This window comes from Mustela nigripes, chromosome 16, assembly GCF_022355385.1.
Source record: "Mustela nigripes isolate SB6536 chromosome 16, MUSNIG.SB6536, whole genome shotgun sequence".
Taxonomy (NCBI): Eukaryota; Metazoa; Chordata; class Mammalia; order Carnivora; family Mustelidae; genus Mustela; species Mustela nigripes.
The window spans coordinates 48,745,140-48,766,154 of record NC_081572.1 but is presented as its reverse complement, the minus strand read 5'-3'; the positions used below and the strand labels follow the sequence as shown (position 1 = coordinate 48,766,154).

The 21,015-nt window shown below is 50.0% G+C and overlaps 1 protein-coding gene across 5 annotated transcripts in view; it reads left to right on the top strand.

Annotated features, from left to right (window-relative positions):
- Positions 1 to 21,015, top strand: part of MPRIP (myosin phosphatase Rho interacting protein) — a 144,435-nt gene that overhangs the window by 30,293 nt on the left and 93,127 nt on the right. For all 5 annotated transcript variants that reach the window (XM_059378788.1, XM_059378787.1, XM_059378791.1 and 2 more), the window contains exon 3: positions 1,649 to 1,714. In XM_059378788.1, the coding sequence (XP_059234771.1) occupies positions 1,649 to 1,714 (66 nt within the window). The remainder of the gene's footprint in view (positions 1 to 1,648; positions 1,715 to 21,015) is intronic.

Here is a 21,015-nt window from a genome sequence, read left to right as displayed (position 1 = left end):
AGATGATTAAACCAACATTGTCACTAACCAGTGGTTTGTTCCTCTACCAGGCAGCTGTTTGGATGACTCCAGTTAAAATACCGTCTTTCTTTTTTTCCACATGCTTTTTCCAGGTGCTGCTGCCCATGCCCTGTAAATTGCTCCAGCTCCTCTCCCTTCCTATCCCCTGTTCCCTGAGAGCCTCTACCCTGCCTCTTGATCTCTTCTGTCTCTAGCCTGAATGCTGCAATCTAGGGTGGTGCCCCACAGATCTTGTATTATGTCTGGGACCTTTAGAATTACTTCTGGTGTGGGTTTTGACTTTAAAGATATTACTATCTTTAAAGGAGCCTTGAAAATGTTTCTCAGGGGGCGCCTGGGTGGCTCAGTGGGTTGGGCCGCTGCCTTCGGCTCAGGTCATGATCTCAGGGTCCTGGGATCGAGTCCCGCATCGGGCTCTCTGCTCAGCGGGGAGCCTGCTTCCCTTCCTATCTCTCTGCCTGCCTCTCCGTCTACTTGTGATTTCTCTCTGTCAAATAAATAAATAAAATCTTTAAAAAAAAAAAATGTTTCTCAGGAAACATTCCTGATAGCCTCTCCTGGACACCCAGTGTAGAGCCAGTTGTCCACAGGTCCTCTTTGCAAGGCTATCTGAGCGTCCTGTTCCTGCCATCCAGGCAGGAGGACAGCAGGGGTGACTATTCCAATGCCTGCGGTAACAAGGGAGCAGTGTCCTTTCCTATTCTATATTCGGATCATACAGAATTGCCATTTCCAGCTTCTGATGGGAAAAACATAATTGTGAATGATATAATTCTGGCCCAAAGCAAAGAGATATGATAGTTCTTGTGGCCTTATTGCCAGTGAAAGTACGAATTTTGTTGGGCTTTTTGAAATGTTGAAAATAGGTCATAGATACTCATGATGATCTTTGGGATTTGGGGACCAAGAGTCTCTTGTTCTGGTTATGTTTTCCCTCCACAAAAAGGAAAGCACATACTCTCATGGTCCCTTCTGTTCTGTTGTCAGTGCCTTTGGACCCCCGCTGACCCCCAGTGGCCTGTCCTTTGGGTGGAGAGTAGAGGGGCACACTTTGCTGTTCAATCATTCCTTGGACATCAGAATCATTCCCACAGGTCTCCCTCCTTCTCAGTTTTGATTTTTCTTAGCTTGCTTATCCTCAGTGAACACTGGAGCCTGGCTGTCTTTTTCCGCGTCTCCCACTCCCTGTGGGTCTCAGAACAACCCTTTCATAGCAGTTTCCTCGATTTTGTCAGAAGCGGGAAATCAGTGCCTGCTATTCTCCGGTTATTCCATATTGTACCATATAATTCATCAAATAAATACTGACACCTGTTATGTGATCACCTCTGGGCTGGGTACATAGAGAATGCAAAAAGGTGACCAGGATACCATCTCTGCTCTCTAGGAGCTTGTCAGTTAAAATAAAGCAGACATCTTGTGACATCTCAGTGACTCTCCCCTCGCCCAGTGCCATCTCACAAATTACTGTTCTTTTGCCCTGGGTCCTTCCTTTCCTGCCATCTGCCCCAGAAGTGGAAGCTGTGGAGCCCGCATTCCTTTGACTTAGGCTCATGAGCCCTGGGGACGCAGCGAGCAGAGATCGGGCCAGAGCCCGGCTAACCACCCACTCTGTGCTCCATTGCAGAAATGGCAGCGGCGGTTCTTCATCCTCTACGAGCACGGCCTCTTGCGCTACGCCCTGGATGAGATGGTGAGTGTCCTGCTGTGCCCACTCCCTGACTCGAGCCTCCCCGAGGTGCCTTCTGTGTGTCTGTGTGGGTGTCATCTATGAGCACAGCCCTGTATGCTCTCGCTTGGGCTTTGGGGAGCCTACAGTCTGAAGAACCTACAGCGTCTGGTGGAGACGATCCTGAAAACCCAGACCTTTGGCTTGGGGCATCGTTAGTGGTGCAGGTGAGAGTAACCAGTGAGGGAGGAAGACACTTCTCTTCTGGGCTGACAGGAGTCAGACCTGCCAGACCACTCCAAGTTAGAGAGAAGCAGAATAGACTCTGGGCCTCTAGCAGCAGGTGGGAGGCTGGTCCAGGGCATGTGTGGACGTCGAGCACATGCACATCCCCGTGCTGTAGTCCCAGGATTGCCTCTCTGTTCCATTGCTGTAGGGGGGTTCTCGCTTTTCCCGTTGGACCTTCAGAGGCCTGGCCACTGAGCCAGAGCATAGGGCTCCTTCCCACCCTGCCATCCACTGGTTTGCTGCCTGCTTCCTGGCCTGGATGGTCCAGAGGTGAAGCTGAAAACCACCCAGGGGGAATGTTCTGGCTTTTCTTTTACTATCCATTTTGCCTCCTGAGTTTTTCTCTGAAGGAGATTGGTCTCTCCTAAGTAATCTAAAGTATGACTGAATTCCAGGCTTTTTAAAGGATTGAAGATGGAAAATGTAAGCACTTTTTCCTGTTCCATTTGAGTTTGTGAGTGTGTGTGTGCATTTCTGTGGGCAGCATTTTTAACTGGGACTGTCCTAGAAAATCTAGACGTACCATGTAAAATGGGTTGACCTCATCCCATCCAGAGTTCATTGTTTTGCTACAGGAGTAAGAACAGGGTTCTGGAACCGTACGCAGAGATAACTGTTGTCTCAGAGGACCTTGTCTCAGAGGACCTTGTAGACTGTTGGGACACTTGGATTTTAGGGTGGTCATTATAGCTGTGTGAACAGGCCACAAGCGAGTGCATTCTCACATGGGGGTCCTAATCTTAGTAATGTGATGCTTCCTCTGTTTTGTTTCTCAGATGAATTAATGGGTATGACATTTGGGTATGGAATTAATAGATGTGATACTTACTTCTATCTCAGCTATCACCTCATTGGTTCCTTCTTAAAATCATTTTCTTCTCATTTTTCCTGGTGAGTGTGTTTATACAGTGTGCAGGGCCACAGAGGGTGTTTGCCAAGGAAGCATCTGTAGTCCAGAGTAGATTGGAGGTGAGCACCAGTGAGGGGGTGGAATTCACTAGAAATAAGAGCAGGAGGAATGATTCACTAGGACACCCATTCCTTCAGGAAAAGGAAGCAGGCCTGGAGGAAGACCCAGCAGCGCCCTCTGTATTCTCCCAGCTTGACCGCTGTATGAGCAGTAGCCCTGGGTGGGAGTTGGGCTTCTCCAAGCCTTGACATTCCCCCTGTCCTCCCTGTGCCTGACTGACTTGTTCTTAAGTCCTGCAGAGACAAACGGTAGAGAAGGAGCCGCAGAGGTCACTGTGTTACATCCAGGCTGGGCTGCACTGTGAGCCTTCCTGAAAAATAGAGTTCCCTGGACTTTCCTTGGAGACCGATTATTCTGGTCAGGAAATCTTTCTTTAGGTCTCACTGGAGTCGAGTCCAGTCTTTGTTCCCTTCAGCTCAGTTGCACAAGCACAAAGAGAGGGTAGCTCGTGCACAAACGCAAGAGCACATGCTGCATCCCAAGAGCCGCTCCCACATAATGGGGGCTGTTGAGCTGCGAGTCCTGACACCTTGCAGTACACTGTGGTCTCCCAGCAACCTGATCATTGGTGGGTATTATTTCATGGGCTGCTGGGGCAGAGGTGGGACTGTGCCAGCGATGTGGGAGAAGAAGCCCCAGGAAAAACGTGGACTACAGAGAGGGCATTGTGGGGGACGCCCAGAGTTGAGATTTTTGGACTGTGGTCCACTTTCTAGCAGATGACCTTGGAGCTGAAGAGACTGACCTGGTGTGCGAGCTAGCGTTGAAACTGCCCAGACTGTGGGCAGTGCAGATACGCTGCACCTGTAGGAAAGAGAGTGGTGTTATTTCTGGCAATGAAAAAAGACAGTGGCAGTTGTACTGAAATACGTTTAAAGCAACATTTCAGACCTGTAAGAGTTTTCCCCGCTCTGTTAGGAGAGTCCTCTGGGGCAAGTTGCAAGGCAGCATCTGGGCTGCAGTTGAGAAGGGGCTCGGTGACAGGGGCAGTTCACTGCCAGCTGCTCGGGTCAGCATTGGCAGCTAGCTGCTGCCCTGGGCCCTGCAGGCGCACTCCGGAGGGGCCTCTCCCACCCCACAGGTCTCTTTCAGGCCTTGTTCTTCACCACTCCCCAGATGAGCACAGTCCAAAGTCCTGGAGCTCCAGCCCATAGGTAAGCTTTCCTGGTGCCTAGATTCCTGCCTCTCCCTGGCCAGCAGGGTCTTGGGACCTGGAGCGGGCAAGCTTTTCAGGTAGGCTCGTGTGTGACCTGGATATAGCCACGCCGACAGTATTCTCTGAGAGAACCTGGACACGGAGCCACGGTCTGCAGCTGGGCACCACTATGCTTCCTGGGGCCATGTGGCAGTGTCTGGAGTCTTCTTTGACTCTCAAAAGTGTGCAGGGAGAAGGAGGTTGCTCTGGACACCTCCGGATGGAGGCCGGGAGTGCCGTGATGCACAGGACAGGCCTCACGACAGGGAAAGATCTGGCCCCAAATGTCAGCAGTGCCAAAGCTGTGAAACCCTTCGTGATTTGGTCAGTGGCATATTTAATTTATTTTTTATTATTTTATTTTATTTATCTTTAAGATTTTATTTATTTAGTTGTCAGAGTGAGAGAGGGAACACAGAGGGAGTGAGAGAGGGAGAAACATTCTTCCCACGGAGCAAGGAGCCCGATGCAGGGATCGATCCCAGGACCCCGGGATCATGACCAGAGCTGAAGGCAGAGGCTTAACTGGCTGAGCCACCCAGGCACCCCCGTTTTTTTGTTTTTTTGTTTTTAAGTAAAAAATAAATTTGATTTTCTTTCTTTTCACCCTGACTCTTGAAGTGTAGAAGGACTCCCCTCTCTGATTGTCTGGGTTTGAGGGAGGTGGAGGACCAGGGTTAGCCGGCTGGCTGGTGTGGTAAGTGCCAGACAGGGAATAGGGGTGGTTGTGTTCCCGGTGTGGAGGGGTTTCTGTGGGGTGTCCCTGCATATCAGGTGACCGAGGCGCTAGCAGATTGCTTATGTGTGTGGCTCTTACCTCGGGAGCATATAGGTCCCCCTTACTGTGCTGTACTCAGAGCAGCAAGCTGTATAATGGCCCGAACTGGGTGTCTGCAAGAGCAGCAGCTTTGGGCAGCCGGTTCGCACTGCTGATCCACTCCTGCTCCCTGCCTGTGATAGAGTAGGGCACTTTATGGGTGGGCTGTTCCCTTAACATTTAGCATAAACTGTTTCAAATTGTTGCTTGACTTTTATACAATATTGCCATTTGTTTTCATTGGTTTCAATGTTATCTTACCAACTAAATTGTAACTCTTTTTCCCCCATCCTCTCTCCCCTGATAATTCTTGGTATCTCTGCATTGTCTGGCCTGGGGCTTGGGTGGCACAGATCTGGTAAACATTTGTTGAGTTGAGCTAACCAGCTCCCCAAGTGTGTTTCTGTAGAGTTTCTGCTCTCTGTGTAGGGAGAAGGTGAGACCTGGGGTGTTTCCTGGAGAGGGCTTCAGTGTGTTGTGTGTTGTAGCTCTCACTGGTTGCTGCAGAAGGCTCCAGAGAGTAGAGTGGGGAAGGTTGTCCTGGGCTCCCTCGGCTGGGACCCACACGGGCATGGAGGTTGTCAGGAGTGCCCGGGAGGAGGAGGGGGCTACATAGCATAGGTCAGTGGCTGCCTTGAGGGCGGCCTCGAGAGGCTTTTATGCTCAGAGACTTGTGCTAGGTCTGGAGTCTTCAGGCCTAAGTCCGGCTCCAAGGGCTGACTGTTGGCCTTTCTCTTCCAGGCAGCTCTGAGATGGGGCTAACCTCTGGGAATCACTTTTCCTTTTTTGGGAAATTTCTTTCTCGATACACCCACATACCCTGTAACTGGTGGGTGTGGAAGAGAGGCAAATTTCCCAAAAAAGGAAAAGAAATTTACCAAACGCAAGCTGAGGTAAGGTGGGCTCAGGGCAGCCTCACAGACAAGTGGGGGCCTGAGCAGTTTGGCTGGGTCTCTGGTTTTTCCGGAGAGGACAGAGTAAGAATCTAGAAGTCTACCCTGCTCCCTCTCTCCTCTGCTGTTGTTTCTTCCTCTGGGATCTGCCCATTACTGGAGCACATTCTGCCACCTCTCTGAGCTTTCAGGGACTGATATATAGCTAAGGTACTGGTTTTATCAGAGCCCAAAGGTCATTAGAAGGCTTTCCCAGAGCATAGCAAGTCCAGAGGGGAAGTTGTAGGTGGAGCACGCTCGGCCGTGAGGCTTTTGGGGCTCTGCGCTGGGACTGGGACTGGACTTGATGAGCAGTCTGGTCTCTTGCTTTCATGTTCTCTTCCTTTTCCCTCTCGGAAGCCAGACAAAAAGATCGTCTCGGGTTTTTGTGTTTTGTTTTTATATTGTAAGCTATATATAACAAAAGTCACTGTTTTAGCCTTTTTTAAGAGTGTGGTTCTGTGGCCTCAAGCACCTGGACACTTGTGCGGCCACCACCCTCAGTGGTCCACAGAGCTCCTCATCTCAGCCTTTCTCCCCCCACTACCCATCGCCCTCTCTGCCAGCCCCTTTCTTTTTTCTTTTTTCTTTTTTAATTTTTTAAAATTTCTTTTCAGTGTGCCAGAATTCATTGTTTATGCACCACACCCCGTGCTCCATGCAATACGTGCCCTCCCTAATACCCACCACCAGGCTCCCCCAACCTCCCACACCCTGCCCCTTCAAAACCCTCAGATTGTTTTTCAGAGTCCATAGTCTCTCATGGTTCACCTCCCCTTCTGATTTCCCCCAACTCCCTTCTCCTCTCCATCTCCCCATGTCCTCCTTGTTATCCCTTATGCTCCACAAGTAAGTGAAACCATATGATAGCTGACTCTCTCTACATGACTTATCTCACTCAGCATGATCTCTCCAGTCCGGTCCATGTTGCTACAGATGTTGGGTATTCATCCTTTCTGATGGAGGCATAATACTCCGTAGTGTATATGGACCATACCTTCTTTATCCATTCGTCTGTTGAAGGGCATCTTGGTTCTTTCCACAGTTTGGCGACTGTGGTCATTGCTGCTATGAACATTGGGGTAGAGATGGCCCTTCTTTTCACTACATCGTTATCGTTGGGGTAAATACCCAGTAGTTGCCAGCCCCTTTCTGCTTCCTGTCACCGTGATTCTGACGACTCTAGGTTCTTCATATCAGTGGACTCACCCAGTATTTGTCCTTCTGTGTCTGGCTTATTTCACTTAGTGTAATGTCCCCACAGCTGATCAGGTTGGAGCATGTGTCAGATCTCCTTTTTTTTTTTTTTTTTTTAAGATATGGTGGTCTAATGGTGTTGAACCCAGTCTTCTCTAAAACACACTGGCCCTGGGTTTCTCTTGCATGGAAACCATGGAGGGATTGTACCTCTGCTTCCGTGGCAAGTGTGTGGTAATAATGGTCACCTCTCACCGTGTGGGGCTTCTCTCCATTCTTTGCCTTGGGAGTCGGGACAGGCTAGAGCTCCGTGACACTGTAGGGACTGCGCAGCCGAGGACCCTTCCCTTAGTTCACCTCCTTAGCCATAATCAGGAAAACACTTTTAGTCCTTGTGTACAGGCCTTTTTCAGGGGCAGCCATGTGTTTGTCCATCCCACAGAATGCATAGGTCCAGCTGGCGCAGTTACGCTGGGGTGTCTCTGCTTGGAGGGTCTGTCTTTGTGTTGAGAGGTCAGCTCGCTAGGAACATTCTTCAGAGGATGCTGCATGCTCACAGAGTGGGATTCTGGCTCCTTTGTAAGGGTTTGCTTCCTATAAGACAGGGTCCTGGAGGTTGCTTCGATCTCAGGACCTTTACCCACTTCATTCTTGACAAATTCTGCTCCTCTGGGGCCCTGTCAAAGCCCTGAGTAGTGCCCAGGTGGCCAGGCTCTAGAAAGGCTGGCACAGCTTGGCCCTGTTCTCTTTAGGAATGGTCTCTGAGGTACTTTTGCTATGTCCCCCATCGTGTTTGTTTGCAGACATTCCCCTAAGAACCTCCTGAAGGCAAGGCCCAACTTCCCACAGTTTAAGTCACCAATCCTGGGATTTTCAGGAAGCACTAATGTTTGAGAACCTCTTCTATAAGCTCTGGCTTTGTTTCTACCTCACTTGGCACTTTTCTAGGCAGAGGCAGGCTGATATGTCTGATTCATCAGTAACCATTGTGGCTGTGGTGTCCCTGGCTCTTGTGTCCATGGGGTAGAAACACACGGCCATGAGGAGGTCCCTCTCGTGGTGAAGCTCATAGTCAGTTGGGCTCCACATGCACAAAACCATGATGTGCATACTGTTCAAGGCAGTGGGTCATTTGGGGAGTCAGAGAAGTCTTCTGAAAGGAAAGAGAGAACATTGGCCACCTTCCTGCTTGTCGCAGAGATTGGGGAGGAGCAGCGGGCTTGGCCCAGTGCTGTGTTGGCTCTTCAGGCACTGTCTCTAATGTGGTCCTCCTGACGTTGCCCTGAGAGAGATTGTTGTATCCATTTCATAGATGAAAACACTGAGGCCCAGAGATACAGTAGGGGTCACTCAACTTGTGAGCAACACACTGAGATTTGTAAAGAGGTGACACACCTTCTGGGAGAAAGATGGTGTCTTTTCCCCAGTGGCCCTGTCCTTCACAGTGTCTAGCAATGGCCGACTCAGCCAGCATCTGCTCCCTGCATGTGGGCAGGGAACAGTGCCGGCCAAGAGCCAGGCTGGGCTCCCAGCATCCTGCCCACCCCTCAAGTTTGTCTGTAGCCACAGACTGGCAGCAGGAGTAGTTTCCCTTGTGTGTTGAAGCTAGTCAGACGAAACTAACTTCAGGCCTACAGTCCAGGTGTACGAGCATGCTGGAGATGTGTGGAATCCGAACAGCCTTCCTGTGTCTGTACTGAGAGGCCGAGATGCTTCCTCGGATGCAAGGGAAGCTTCCTTTGCAAAGGGGGGGGGGGTGAGATGGTGAACCTGAGAAGATATTTTATGGATTAGTCTCAGGTTTTTAGATTTATCGTTAAGTCTGTCATGTGTTCAGCCTTGCTATGGCCTTCATTCTTTTCCACATGGTTTCGGCTTCCAGGAAACAGGCAGGCCTGTTGTGTCAGGTGCCAAGAGCCTGAAGGGTGTAGGGAGAGTGTTGGTTTGGGAGTGCAGTAAATGTGGGTTTGAAGCCACTTCCTCTGTTCTGGCAGGGTGGCCTTGAGCAGGGCCCTCCTCGCTGCCCGTTTTCCCTCCTTCGCCTCTTTTGCTCCGCTGCTCTTCGATAGTCCAAAAAAGAACTCTGAACTTGGAAGTGTTTCCTTACCCAGCCCCTTGGGTAAGTTGGGGAGCCCTTAGGGGAAGCCAGTGCTGAGGCCCCGCGGACGCACCATGTTGTGCAGGGGTGTGTAGGTGCTGTCACCCACAGTTGGGAGACCTCTGACTTTAAGTGGAGTTCTGCACAGAACATTCCTAGAAGCTATAAAATGGATGCAGTCCGGTGCCCCTTGAGTTCGAGTTGTGAAATAATCCCAAGCCCTCCTTCCCCAGCCCTCAGCTGTACTGATGACTAGGCCCTGACTGGAGGGACCTCCTTCTGTGGAAGAATTATCCAGGTGTCTGAAGGCCCAGGCCATGTGCCTGCACAGAGAAGGCACTTCTTCTTGTGTCGACCATGTAATTCACTTATTTTTCCAAAATAATGGACTTTGTCTTCAAACATCTGCAAAAGTCATGCTTTGCTAATATGGGCTGAAGTGTGAACAGTACTCCTCTTTCTGGGTTAACTTGGAGGCCCATGTTGGGGCTGTTGTTTGCAGGGAGAACTGGCAAGTAGCAGGGAGGCAGGAAGTGGGCCACTGGCAGCTCCGGGGTGTGTGGAAGATGATTCCAGGTGTTGAGGTGCTTTGCTACCCCCTGCATTAGCCAACTGGACATGGGGGCCTCTGATGAGTCCCTTATCCCATTTTTACTTCATCACAGCAACTAAGAATAGTTTTCATCTCTTTGTGAGTGTCATTTTAGCAGTCCCTTGGCTGGAAGGTGAGGCACTAGGGCAGTCCTGGTGAGTCTATGTGGTGCTTCCTTGGATGTAGAGAGTGAATGACACAATCGGGGTAGGGTCATGGAAAGGCCCTCTGTGCCCTGTGCCTGGCCTCTGGGCTTCCTGCTGCCCACTTTTCCTTAGAGTATCTTTGGGCCAACCTTAAGTTATTTTGAAATGTTGAAGTGATTGAGCAGGGTATGACATAGATGAACCCAGGTGGCATTGGGAACTCTTCCCAGCTGACAGTGGAATTCTGTTGTCAGAAGGTTGGAGGGTCAGTGGTGAAGTTTACAGGTGCCACATGTCATTTTCCCTGAAGTTTGATTCACTGTGATGCATGGGACTTCACCCATTAGAAAGAAGCATGTGGGGCGCCTGGGTGGCTCAGTCATTAAGCATCTGCCTTCGGCTCAGGACATGATCCTAGGGTCCCTGGATCGAGCCTCGCACATTGGGCTGCCTGCTTTGCGGGAAGTCTTCTTCTCCATCTCCTACTCACCCTGCTTGTGTTACCTCTCTTGCTGTGTCTCTCTCTCTCTGTCAAATAAATAAAATCTTAAAAAAAAAAAATTAAAGAAAAAGAAAAAGAAAGAAGCACGTAGATGCAGGGACATTTTCTTTGTGTCTCTCTGGGACCTTCAGTATAGACATTGTTCTCTGGAATTGGGACCAAACTTTAAGACCCTCCCCTCCTCTCCTTTTAAAGTAAGTCAGGGAGGAGCTTGGGGACATGGGCTGGTTCAGACATTTGAGCCTGGCATTATTACAAAGTGCAGCATTCTGCCTCTGGTAGCTTTTCCTTGTCATTTCTTGTCATTTACAACTCTGTATGCTGGCCCAAGTGACACATCGCACACATGAAACAGCTGGGGCATGGAAGCCAGCAGTGGTGAACCATGGTACTGTTTGGATGGAGAACAGAGCAGACTCTGTTGTAGCACAGGGGTTTCCAGAGGTGACCTAGTCCAGACCTCCATTTTATGGGTGGGGAAACCCAGTGCAGGGGGTTAGCAGTCTGGCCGTGGGGGCTCAACCAGTACGTGTGGGTTAAACAGCCAGGTTCTCTGATTGCCAGGTCCTGATCTGCAATCTGTGGGCTGCCCTTCAGGGAGTGGAATAGGTGGGGGAGGGAAGGGCTGTTTTATGTATAGGGGCCCGAGAAGGGGGTGGTGGGAATGTTTCATGCCTCCAGAGTTAGAATCTGAGCCTGTAGAGGAAAGAATCAGAGGACCTGCAGGGATGAGTGGGGAGGGGGGTGAGATAGACGGGAACAAATAAATACTTGCCAGGTATGGTAGGACGTTTCTGCAGGTAACCCTGACTCCTCACAAGAACCAAGAAAAGATACCGGTGCCGTTCCCACGTGGGCTCAGGTCAGCTGGGCCACCCCTTCCTCTGTCCCTTCTTCAGGACACTTAGGCTCTGTGGGTCTCCCTCTGTATGACAACGAGCAGCTCAGGACGGAGGCTGCTATTTGCCTGCACACACGGGACATTAAGTAACATGCCCAGGTGGGAGTGACGCTGACTGGGTGGTGAGTGGGTCTGCTGTCCCCTTAGCTCTGGTGCTTGACTCTTTGCTGTAAACATTTTAAGAAGACCTCCCACTGAGAACCCAAGTTCTTTGCCTTTCTCTCAACTGAGAAATTTGCCACCTCATGTTGCCCAGTGAGCGCCTTTCCATCTCGCTGGGAGTATCTGCTGTGCTTACCTTCCTTCCCAGTTACATAAACGGTGAGTCAGGGATGGCAAAGTAGTCATCAGCTGCCTGCCTGTATCCAGCGTCCGTGAGCCATAGTGAGGTACCCACGTTCTATGTCTGCCTCCCCCGGTGTGCCTGCAGGTACTGAGTGGGGAGGCTTGTGGAGGCCGTGAGGAGGAGGAGGCTGAGGACAGTTTTATGTCCTCTTGTCCACTTGGGTGCCATCTGCCCAGCCCTTTGCGACTACATGGCTCTGGAGTGGCAGGAGGAGGTGATGGGGGTGGTTGGAGTAGCTGTTCTGCTGAGTTGGTGGAGGGATTTCTGTGGCCCTCACTCTGCACTGGGATTGCAGCCTAGGATGGGCTGTGATTGGCACCCGTTTTGGAGATCTTCAGGGCTGGGGGTGGACTTCTCTGTAGCAGCTGCAGCCGGTCTGCCGGGGGAGTCTTTGTTAGTGGGCTGGGCGGCTCCCTCCTGCAGAGACAGAAATGACTTTGGGTATTAGGAAAGCGAACAGCTTGCAGTAATTGGTTAGGAAACTAATTAAGTAGCAGCAGAGAAAGAACTGTCGGAAAAGAGTCATTTTATGGGAGTTAGCAACAGAAAACATTTGGGGTTGAAAAAACAAAGCCAAGCAAGTGGTATTAGTATGTTTACATGTGTACATGCGATGCGCAATCACACATGCGCAGGTGGGGCTGGGTAGCACACAGCCAGGCCACAGAATCCTCCAGGGGTACAGTCCTTGCACCTTGACCTCCTAGGCCCTCACACCAGTAGCCCTCCAGGAGCCCACTGCACAGGTGCCCACTGCACGCGCTCTTCTGGCCTGAGTCTGTTGCTTTGGACTTCCCTGGGAAGTGGGCAACGCTAGCCATCTGATAGGCCAAGCCTTTTAAGGTGTTTATTGTGGGTAGGCAGCTTAATATGTTTGTGGCTTAATCTCTCCCGCCCTCCCTTCTCTCCACAAAACACTTTTTCAGAAGGATCTTTTCTTTGGCAGGGAAGGGCAGGGCATGTTCTTTACGGTGATAGAACTTTGAAGCTAGGGAGTGATTCCAGTGGTAAAATGGCAAGAACGATGGTAGGCAGATGGGGGTTGTTAAGGTTGGGGGAATCCTTCACAAGGTCTGGTTCAGGCCATGTGCATGTGTGTCAAAGAGTTACTCACAAGCATCTGTTGGCTGCCTGGAGTAGTCAGATGTGAACTCCAAAGCGGCTTCATTCTGGGGAGAGGGCACTGATAGTAATGCCCGACATGGTAGGTGTTACTGGTTGCCTGCGGCTGCCAGCCAATCACCACTAACCTGGTGGCTGAAGATGACACAGATGTGTTCTCTGACTGTCCTGGAGGTCAGGAGTCAAGAGCCAGTCACTTTGGGCAGAGCTGGTTTCTTCTGGAGGTTCCAGTAGAGAACCCGTGTCCTTGCCTGTCCAGATTCCAGGGGCTGCCCCCACTCCTCTGCTTGTGACCCCTTCCTCACGTCACTGCTACTCTTGCTTTTGTTGTCACCTCTCCTGCCTCTTTCTTCTGCGACACTTGTGATGACTTGGATAAGTCACCAGATAAGTGATTCCTCTCCCATCTCAAGACCCTCTCCTTAATCATACCTGCAGAGTCCCTTTTGCCCTCTGAGGTCACAGGCACAGGGTCTGGAGATTGGGACATGGATATCTTTGGGGGCCATTATTTAGCCCACACAGAGGGTATGATAAAGGGAGCTGAGGCAAAGTGTTCTGGAAACAGAGGAGGGTGAGCTGAGTCTACCTGGAAGATTTCACAGAAGAAATGAGCTGGGCCAGGTCTGCACGGCTGAGTGTCATTGCCCAGCCCAGTCTGGGAGATGGTGGGGAAGGCAGAGGTTGGACTTCCAAGTGACTAGGGGTGCGGCTGCCTCCCCTTCGTATTGTTTTCCTGCCCATTCTCTCCCCATCTCTGGTGTGGGGCAGGCTGAGCAGTGGTCTTGACACAGAGGCACTAGGAATGGAAGAAGAGAAAGGCAGGATGTGGAGGAGGGAAGCAAAAAGATGGGGCCAGCAGAGGTTGTCGCTGGTGGCACGGACCTCTCCTAGTGTTGCATGTCTGTGTTTTCAGAGTGAGTCAGTCATGGAATGGCTGTGTAGGGAAGGGCCTAAAAGGACCAGCCCTTATCCAGGGCAGGCTGATAAAGAAGTGGTTTTGCTCAGGTCACAGCAGCATAGAGACTGGCATTGCCGAGCTCTCACAGTTGCTCTGACTCAAGTCACCTCCTTGAGATGAGCTCCTCAAAGTGGAAGGGGCTGCAGACAGCATGGCTGGCTGTCCTTTTCATCAGGCCAACCTGCAGGGAGGGGCAAAGGGGGGATGAATCTCCACTGTGTCCTAGAGGAGTCTCTCTTCCTGTGGGCGAGCCTGGTTTTGTTTACATCCAGTGAGTGTGGGGTTGCTTGCCAAGCTCATGGGACACTACGGTGCAGGAAGATGAGGGTGGAGGAGGACCGGTACTCCCCAAAGGCCATGGAGGCTTTGAAGGACTTTGTACAGTCCCACGTGTGGCCCACTTCCAGCCACATGGGAGCCTCCTGCTCTTAGAACAGATGAGAAGGGTCTTGAACAGGATTCCAAGGCTGGGATGCCAGCCCAGCTTCTACTTTACCCACTCTTTGTCTCTTGTCAAGGTAACCTTCCCTTTGGACTTCTGTGCCTTTGGATGGGAGGCAAATGGGTGGGCTGCCCTTCAGAGTCTAATATGAATGAGTCACTTTTGTTTTCTTGAACCTGCTGATGAGGGTTGTAACCTGTTTCCTCCTCAGTCAGTGAGGATTTGGTAGCCTGACCATGCTCAGCAGTGCCCAGACCCCCGCTGGAAATCAGTGTGTGCAGGTGCTTACCAGTGGCACCAGGCTGCTGATCCAAGGCCGTGGTGGCTGTCACTGGGGCGGGAACCTGAGTCTCACTGCCTTCAGGTAGCCATGTACATTTTTTTTTCTTTTGGAACTAGCTAGCCTCTGTGATAAATGCAGAGGTGAAAAGTCATGTACCACAGAGCTAGCTGTTCTCACTGAATCCTTAACATGGTCCGTGGAGAGAGCAGTAACTTGCCCAAGGGTCAGCTTTTCCTCCCGGCAGAGCTGGGCTGCTTGTATCCAGTCATGGGTCAAAGGCCTGGTCAGGGAGCTGCTCTGGCTCATTTCCCATAACTGAGCTGAGGCCCAGGCACCCTTACTGACTCCGGGATTCCAGAGCTTTGCCTGGTTAATGTTTTCGAGTTCTGGTATGGCAGGATAAATGATAGCAGAAGCTTTACACCTTTGTGGTGTGACTGGTGCTAAAGCTGTTGGATTGCTAACACCTGTTGGCACCCAGTGCTCCCACATACCCAGTTGGTTCAGGGAAGTCACAGGGGCTGTAAAGGTCTAGGCCACCTCTTTTCCTCGTTCCCCTAAGGCAGCTAAAGTCTGGAGAATCCACTGGGGTGGGGTGAGGTTTACTTAGGCCTGTGTGTGGAGGGCATGCCGGGCCCTGACTTCTATTCTAGTGTGTTCTCAGGAGGCCTAACCGCATGGCCACATATTCTGGTCCCAGAGAGGCACAGGGCTGCCATGGCTACATCTGAAGGGACCAGGGGAATGTGGATGTAGAGTGGTATTGGGAGGATCCTTCGAGATGTCCTGGAGTTTAGCCCTCACCTCTGACAGACGAGAATGAAAGCCAGAGGGGAGAAGGGGTCTCTGCGGTCACCCGCCCCACCAGGAGGTTTCAGGGACACATCTCTGCCACTACCTGGAGTTGGGATTGTGTGGGAGCGGGGCTGTGTCCTTAATGAGCTGTGAGCTACCGAGAAACAGACGGCTTCCTTATTTTCTGTACCAGCAGAGCCCTGTGTCTGTGGGAAGTGCCCAGTGATTGTGGCAGGATTTGAACTGCCTCTTCCAAGGTCACGCAGGTGTTTGGCACAGCACCCTGCTGGACAGCCGACCTCATCCAGGGCCTTCTTCACTGCACCATGGTGCTCACAGTACTTCCCCCTGCCCCACCTGGCCTCAGAAGGTGGCAGCCCCTGAGACTTCCACCTTTGGGAAGCTGAGGATATGAAGATGGGGCACCGAGAGGCTGCTGGTGTGATGGACCTGGGCTTTGCGTAGAAGAGTGGCAGCTTGTGTGAGAGAACACATCAGGTTTCTTCTATTTCAGACACCTCCATTCCAAGACAGAGGAGAGAACACAATCCATGCTCCAGTGAGGAAAGGTTAGGAAAGCAGTCAGCCCCAGCCCAAGTATGCCTGGGCCTGGTTTCTACATCAACACTGACACTGGGGAGAGCCAAGTACAGAGTATCATTGTAAATGGAGTTTAACTGTCGTTCGGGGGTGTAAGGTAGCCTGTGCTGGGAGACGACGGCCGGGCTGGGCTTCCAAACACAGCCCTTAGCCAGAATAACACGAACATCTCTCCTGCTCCCGCCTGGTGTACACTTCTCTTGCTCTCTCTTGGTCTCCCTCCCTCGCTCTCTCACACTCTCTCAGGTTGCCCATAATAATTCTCATTGCTTTCTCCTAAAGTGTCCTCCATGGCATCCTCTGTCCCTCTTCTGAGGGTAGGCAGTGTTACAGTGCAAAGTGTGGGACACATGCACCGACACCGTTTCCAGCTAAACCTGTGTTGTCTGTGTAGCCAGGCTTGACTTCCTCTGCTTCATATGCTGAGGTTTGTTACAATCATGTGGAAAGTTCATGGTGCATGATCAGGAAAAGGGTAAGTGCTAAGAATCCATGTCAGAAACACAACAGCTGTCACCTGCTTGACATGAACTGCAGCTTGGCCTCAAGCACTGGCTTTAGAAAGGAGCATGTTTCTAACCCCATGTCTTCTCTCTGTGCTTGCCAGAGAGTTGGGAATGGAGGGACCAGAACGTGACTGGTGGGAATTTTCAAAGGTTCCCCACATGTTCCTGTCTTTTTCTTCATTTGCTTGCCTTGGCCCACTTTATCAGATCACTGTGGCCAGCTTCCTAATTGCCTTTCTGTTGCTGAAATGAACTCAAGTCCTGCCTTTCCGAGGTAGGAAGAGGAGTGAACATTTCTTCATAGGGCCACTCAAACTTTTTTAATCTTTCTTTCTTTATAGGCCCTGTAGGGAAAGACAAAGCTCATGTAAGTGGTGTTGATGGACGTCAGGAGGTCCTCTTTAGATGGAACCCCTCGTCCTACTGCTGTGGGCCTCTGCGGAGGCAAGAGGAGCAATGCCCGCCAGGCCAGTCATGGGGAGGGTATGGTGTCGACTGCTATAACTGCCCAGAGGAACAGGAAGGCCCAGTTATCTGTGGAAAGGAGTGGACATGGAAGCACACATCTCTTCCATTTGTTCACTTGTCCATTCACTCACACCGGAGAGGTCACAGGTGTTTGCTCGGAAGGGATGCTGTAAGGGTGGCCGGTGCAGTGATTTGATGATGGAAGAGGCGAGAGGTCTTCTGTATTGAACTTTAGTTTTTTAACATAACAGCACATGTGAACTTCTGATAGCTTGGTACCGATTTTGGCCATGCTGTTTTCCCCCGTATATTGTTAGCCTTTTCCCATCTGGGAGAAAAGCATTAGCCTACAACATAGCCAGTTATTTGGCTTAAACTTTATATGAAACCCCCAATCAAGCATTGAAACTGTTAACAGCCTGAGAAATGACCTTTCCATAACTCCTGTGGGCAGCACATGGACTCCGCACCAGCGGATGCCCTATTTGAGGTCTTCAGCTTAGGAGGAGTGGTCTTTTATTTCTGATGGCCTTGCCCAATGACAGAATAATATTTGAACACACCCTAAAGAGAAACTGCAGCCAGAGCTGACTGTGTGAGCTGAGGGCCCTGGGGGTCAGTCTTCCAGGCCCTTGGAAGTTGTCTTCTCGTGGGTATGAGAACAAGGCCGTGTATTGGAGGATCCTGTATCCATTTCCTATAGTTCGGTATTTACCTTGGGACCTTATTGTGTTCTCTGATAGACCTGGAAGCTGGAAATGGGCCAGGCGGGAGTTTTGAAGGCATCATGGGACCTTTAATTTTTTTTTTCAAAATAATATAAGTATGTAGTTTAAAAAGTCAGATACATAACCAGAATACAGGAGCACACTGCTCTTTTCCATTCCTCCTTATCCATGAGCCTGTTTGAAGAAGAGGCTATTTCTCATTCTTAGAGCTAGAGAATTCTGGTGCTTCCCTCTCTGTTTGTAACATGTTTATACTGCTATTTCTTGAGTTCTTTAAGGTATTATCTATTACCTGTGTACGCCATAAGATTGTCTCACCTGCATGACTTTGCCACACACACAAACAGACACACACACACACACACGTACATGTGTGCAGGCACAAGTACACTCTCCTGTCTTCTCTCATCCTTCCTCCGTCCTACCACAGAGTTACATTAAATTAAATATTAGAATTACATTAGCAGTGTGTAAAATATGACAGAGTGTGAAAAGCATGCACACTCGAGCCACGTAGTAAACTTTGATTATTTTCTTACATTTGGGTTCTCTTGCAGTTAATAATTGCCTTCTCCCCCTTTCATTTCATTGTCTATATAACTTTGGTTGAACCCTAAAGGTTCTGACAGAACTGTAAAATTCCTCTTGATGTGGGCAAGTACCTGATGCAGTGATTCTTTTCTTTTTCTCTTTTTTCCCTGGTAGCATCCCACATAGAGCTGGCTCTCCTCTTGTTCCAATTTGGACCGGCTCTTCTCCAGGCCTACTACGTAGCTCTTGACCAGCGACTCGTTTCCATCATCCTGGGAATTCCCTTCTTCTCCTCCTGAGTTTCTTAGTTCTATCTCTTTTGTTTAATTCTCTGTTTTGGTGAAGACTTTCGAGTTTGGAGACCCATCCCTTTCCGACCCACACTGTTGATTAGTAGCTGGCTTTGCCGTAGGCTGTTAGGTAGGCTTTTAGGCAGGAAGTAATCTTCCCTTGGAATTTTGAAGGCGCTATTCTCCCTCTGTGACTTCCAGCGTTGCTCTTGAGAAGCTCATGTACAAAGGATCGGATTCCTGATCTTTTGTAAATAGAAGAATTTTCTCCCTGAAAACCTCGAGGAGTTTCTTGTTATCTCTTGAGTTCTAAAATTTCATGAAGATATACCTTGGTGTGAATCTTTTCTCTTTCATTGAGCTAGAAGCCTGTGTACCTTTCAACACAGAAAGTTCTGTCTCTCTGGTCCAGAAAGTTGTTTTGTATTTTTTTTTCCTCTGGTGATTTCCTTTGTTTCATTTTCCTTGGTCTTTGCCTCTAGAACTTCTAACATGTGGCTCTTGGTTCTTTTGGACGACTCCCTGGTCTTGCTGTTTTCTTGCGTTGGTTTATCATGCCTGAGATTGCATTAACCTTGCCTTACATCCTTTTATTTCTTATTCCAGCTATTCCATTTTCTTATTTTCATTCTGATTCTTGTGCCAGCTATCATATTTTTGGTATCTTAGGGCTCGTTTTTTGTTCTCTGTGCCTTTTTATAGCACCTTATTCATGTTGCATGGATGCAGTGCTTTCTTTTATAACTTATTTTGAAGTACCATTCTGTATATGGTCTGACTCCCTTTCTTCTTAGTTCCCTTTCTGCCCCTGTTTTGGTCTTGGGCACTCTCAAATGAGTAGTCACCCCTGGCTGTACATTTGTATTTAAGAATAAGAGCGTGCCTGTGTGAATGTATGTGGGGGTGACTGGCTGGCTTCGCCCTATAGGGACAGTCAGGCAGGAAACTGATGACTTCGGGAGGATCCACAAATGTCCCCACATATAAATTCTCTCATCTCAGTTGACGCCAGCTTTAGGAGGTCTTTCTCTTGGCCTTGTCAGATTCCCCAGATACAGTCCTCATCTCTAGTATAGGGAGACCTGTGGGCTGCAGAAGGACTTTCACACCCTTTCCTTCCCTGCAGTGGTGCCTGCTACCCCAGGTCCAGAGCCCTTCCAGGGAGTACCCTCTGGTTACTGCTGCTGGGAGCTGGCCCCTGGTCTGGCCGCTTCTTGCCCAGGCACTGACCAGTCCTCTTCTCAGCCTCATCTCCTTGGTCACAGATGCCTGGGGCCTCCAGGCCCTGAGCTTGCTGGTGTTAAGGGCAGTGTGGGCCAGAAGCTTCCTCTGCTCGACCCAGTCACTCTCCGTGTATGCAGCCACCTCCCGTGTTCCAGTGTTTAAATGGTACCTCACATCTGCTGCTGTCTCTTTAGTGTTTCATCCTTGAGAGTTTATACCTTTTACAGATTCCTTTGTGGTCATTTTTATTAGGGTTTTAGCAGGACCTTGAACACACAGGTGTGTTCAGTTGGCCATGTTTAACTATAAGCCCCCTTCATACATTTCAGGAAGACCAAGGGTGTGTGCTGGTTTCCCCTGTGCGCAAGTCATTCCTGCCTTCCACAGCCCTCTCTTTCTGTGCTACTGTTCCCTAGTGATCTCTGTCCTTGTGTTGTCCTGTGTGGGTCATATTGTTGCCCTGGGTCTATATGGCTGTTTCTGTGTACTGGGTGGGGAGTGAGGGGGTTCTTTGCTTGTGTTTGAGAGCGAATGCACACATGCTTGCCAGGGAGTGTAGTGTATGTGCCTTTGCCCCCTGAATTGAATGTGCTGTCTGTGATTTGCCTCAACACCTTGTATAAGGAAGAAATACTTTCATAAATAGTTGAAATTCCAAATTCTTTTGGTTGGAAAGCCAAGGGTTAATGATGACTGCTATTGCAGAGTAGTTGAAGGGAGACGTTTATCTAATCTCCCTCTGCTGAATAAGGCCCTTTACTGATCAGGACCATCACCTACTTACACCAACAATAAGTCCCTTGTCACAGAGGAGGCAGGTTCTGCAACTGATACTCTGCCTGCCTTGAGAAATGCCACAGGGAGACCTGGAGCTTGGGCCCATCCTTACCCCAAGATCACATAGCATTGTTGAATTTTCCTTTTCCCTACACCAAATGTTTTCCCAGTGACTCTCTCCCTGGGACCTTTGGAAACCAGGAGAGAGGTTGAATTCACTCATTGACTTACTGCTTCTTTGTTGCATGCCATGGACAGGCTGGGGGTTGTGAAAATAAAGGTGAAGAAGGCCTGCCCTCCAGGGTCGCATAGTCTCTGGTCAGGAAAAGAGAAGCATCGGCCCTCATGGGGAGCATCAGGGCATAAAGATGCGCACATCCTGGCCAGGCATGGGAGCCAGTCTGATGAGCTCTGGGACTCCTTGGAAAAGAACACTTCGGGAATAATCTGGAGGTAGAGGTGGGAAGGTGCCTCTAGGGAGAGGGAGAGATCAGTATAGAAGGCAGGATTTGTCAAAGCACACAGACAGTGGTAGGAGATGGGGCTAAAAAAACCCAATGAGGTCCTCCCCACCCCCTGCTCCATGGTGAGAAATGTGGGAAACACAAAAAGGC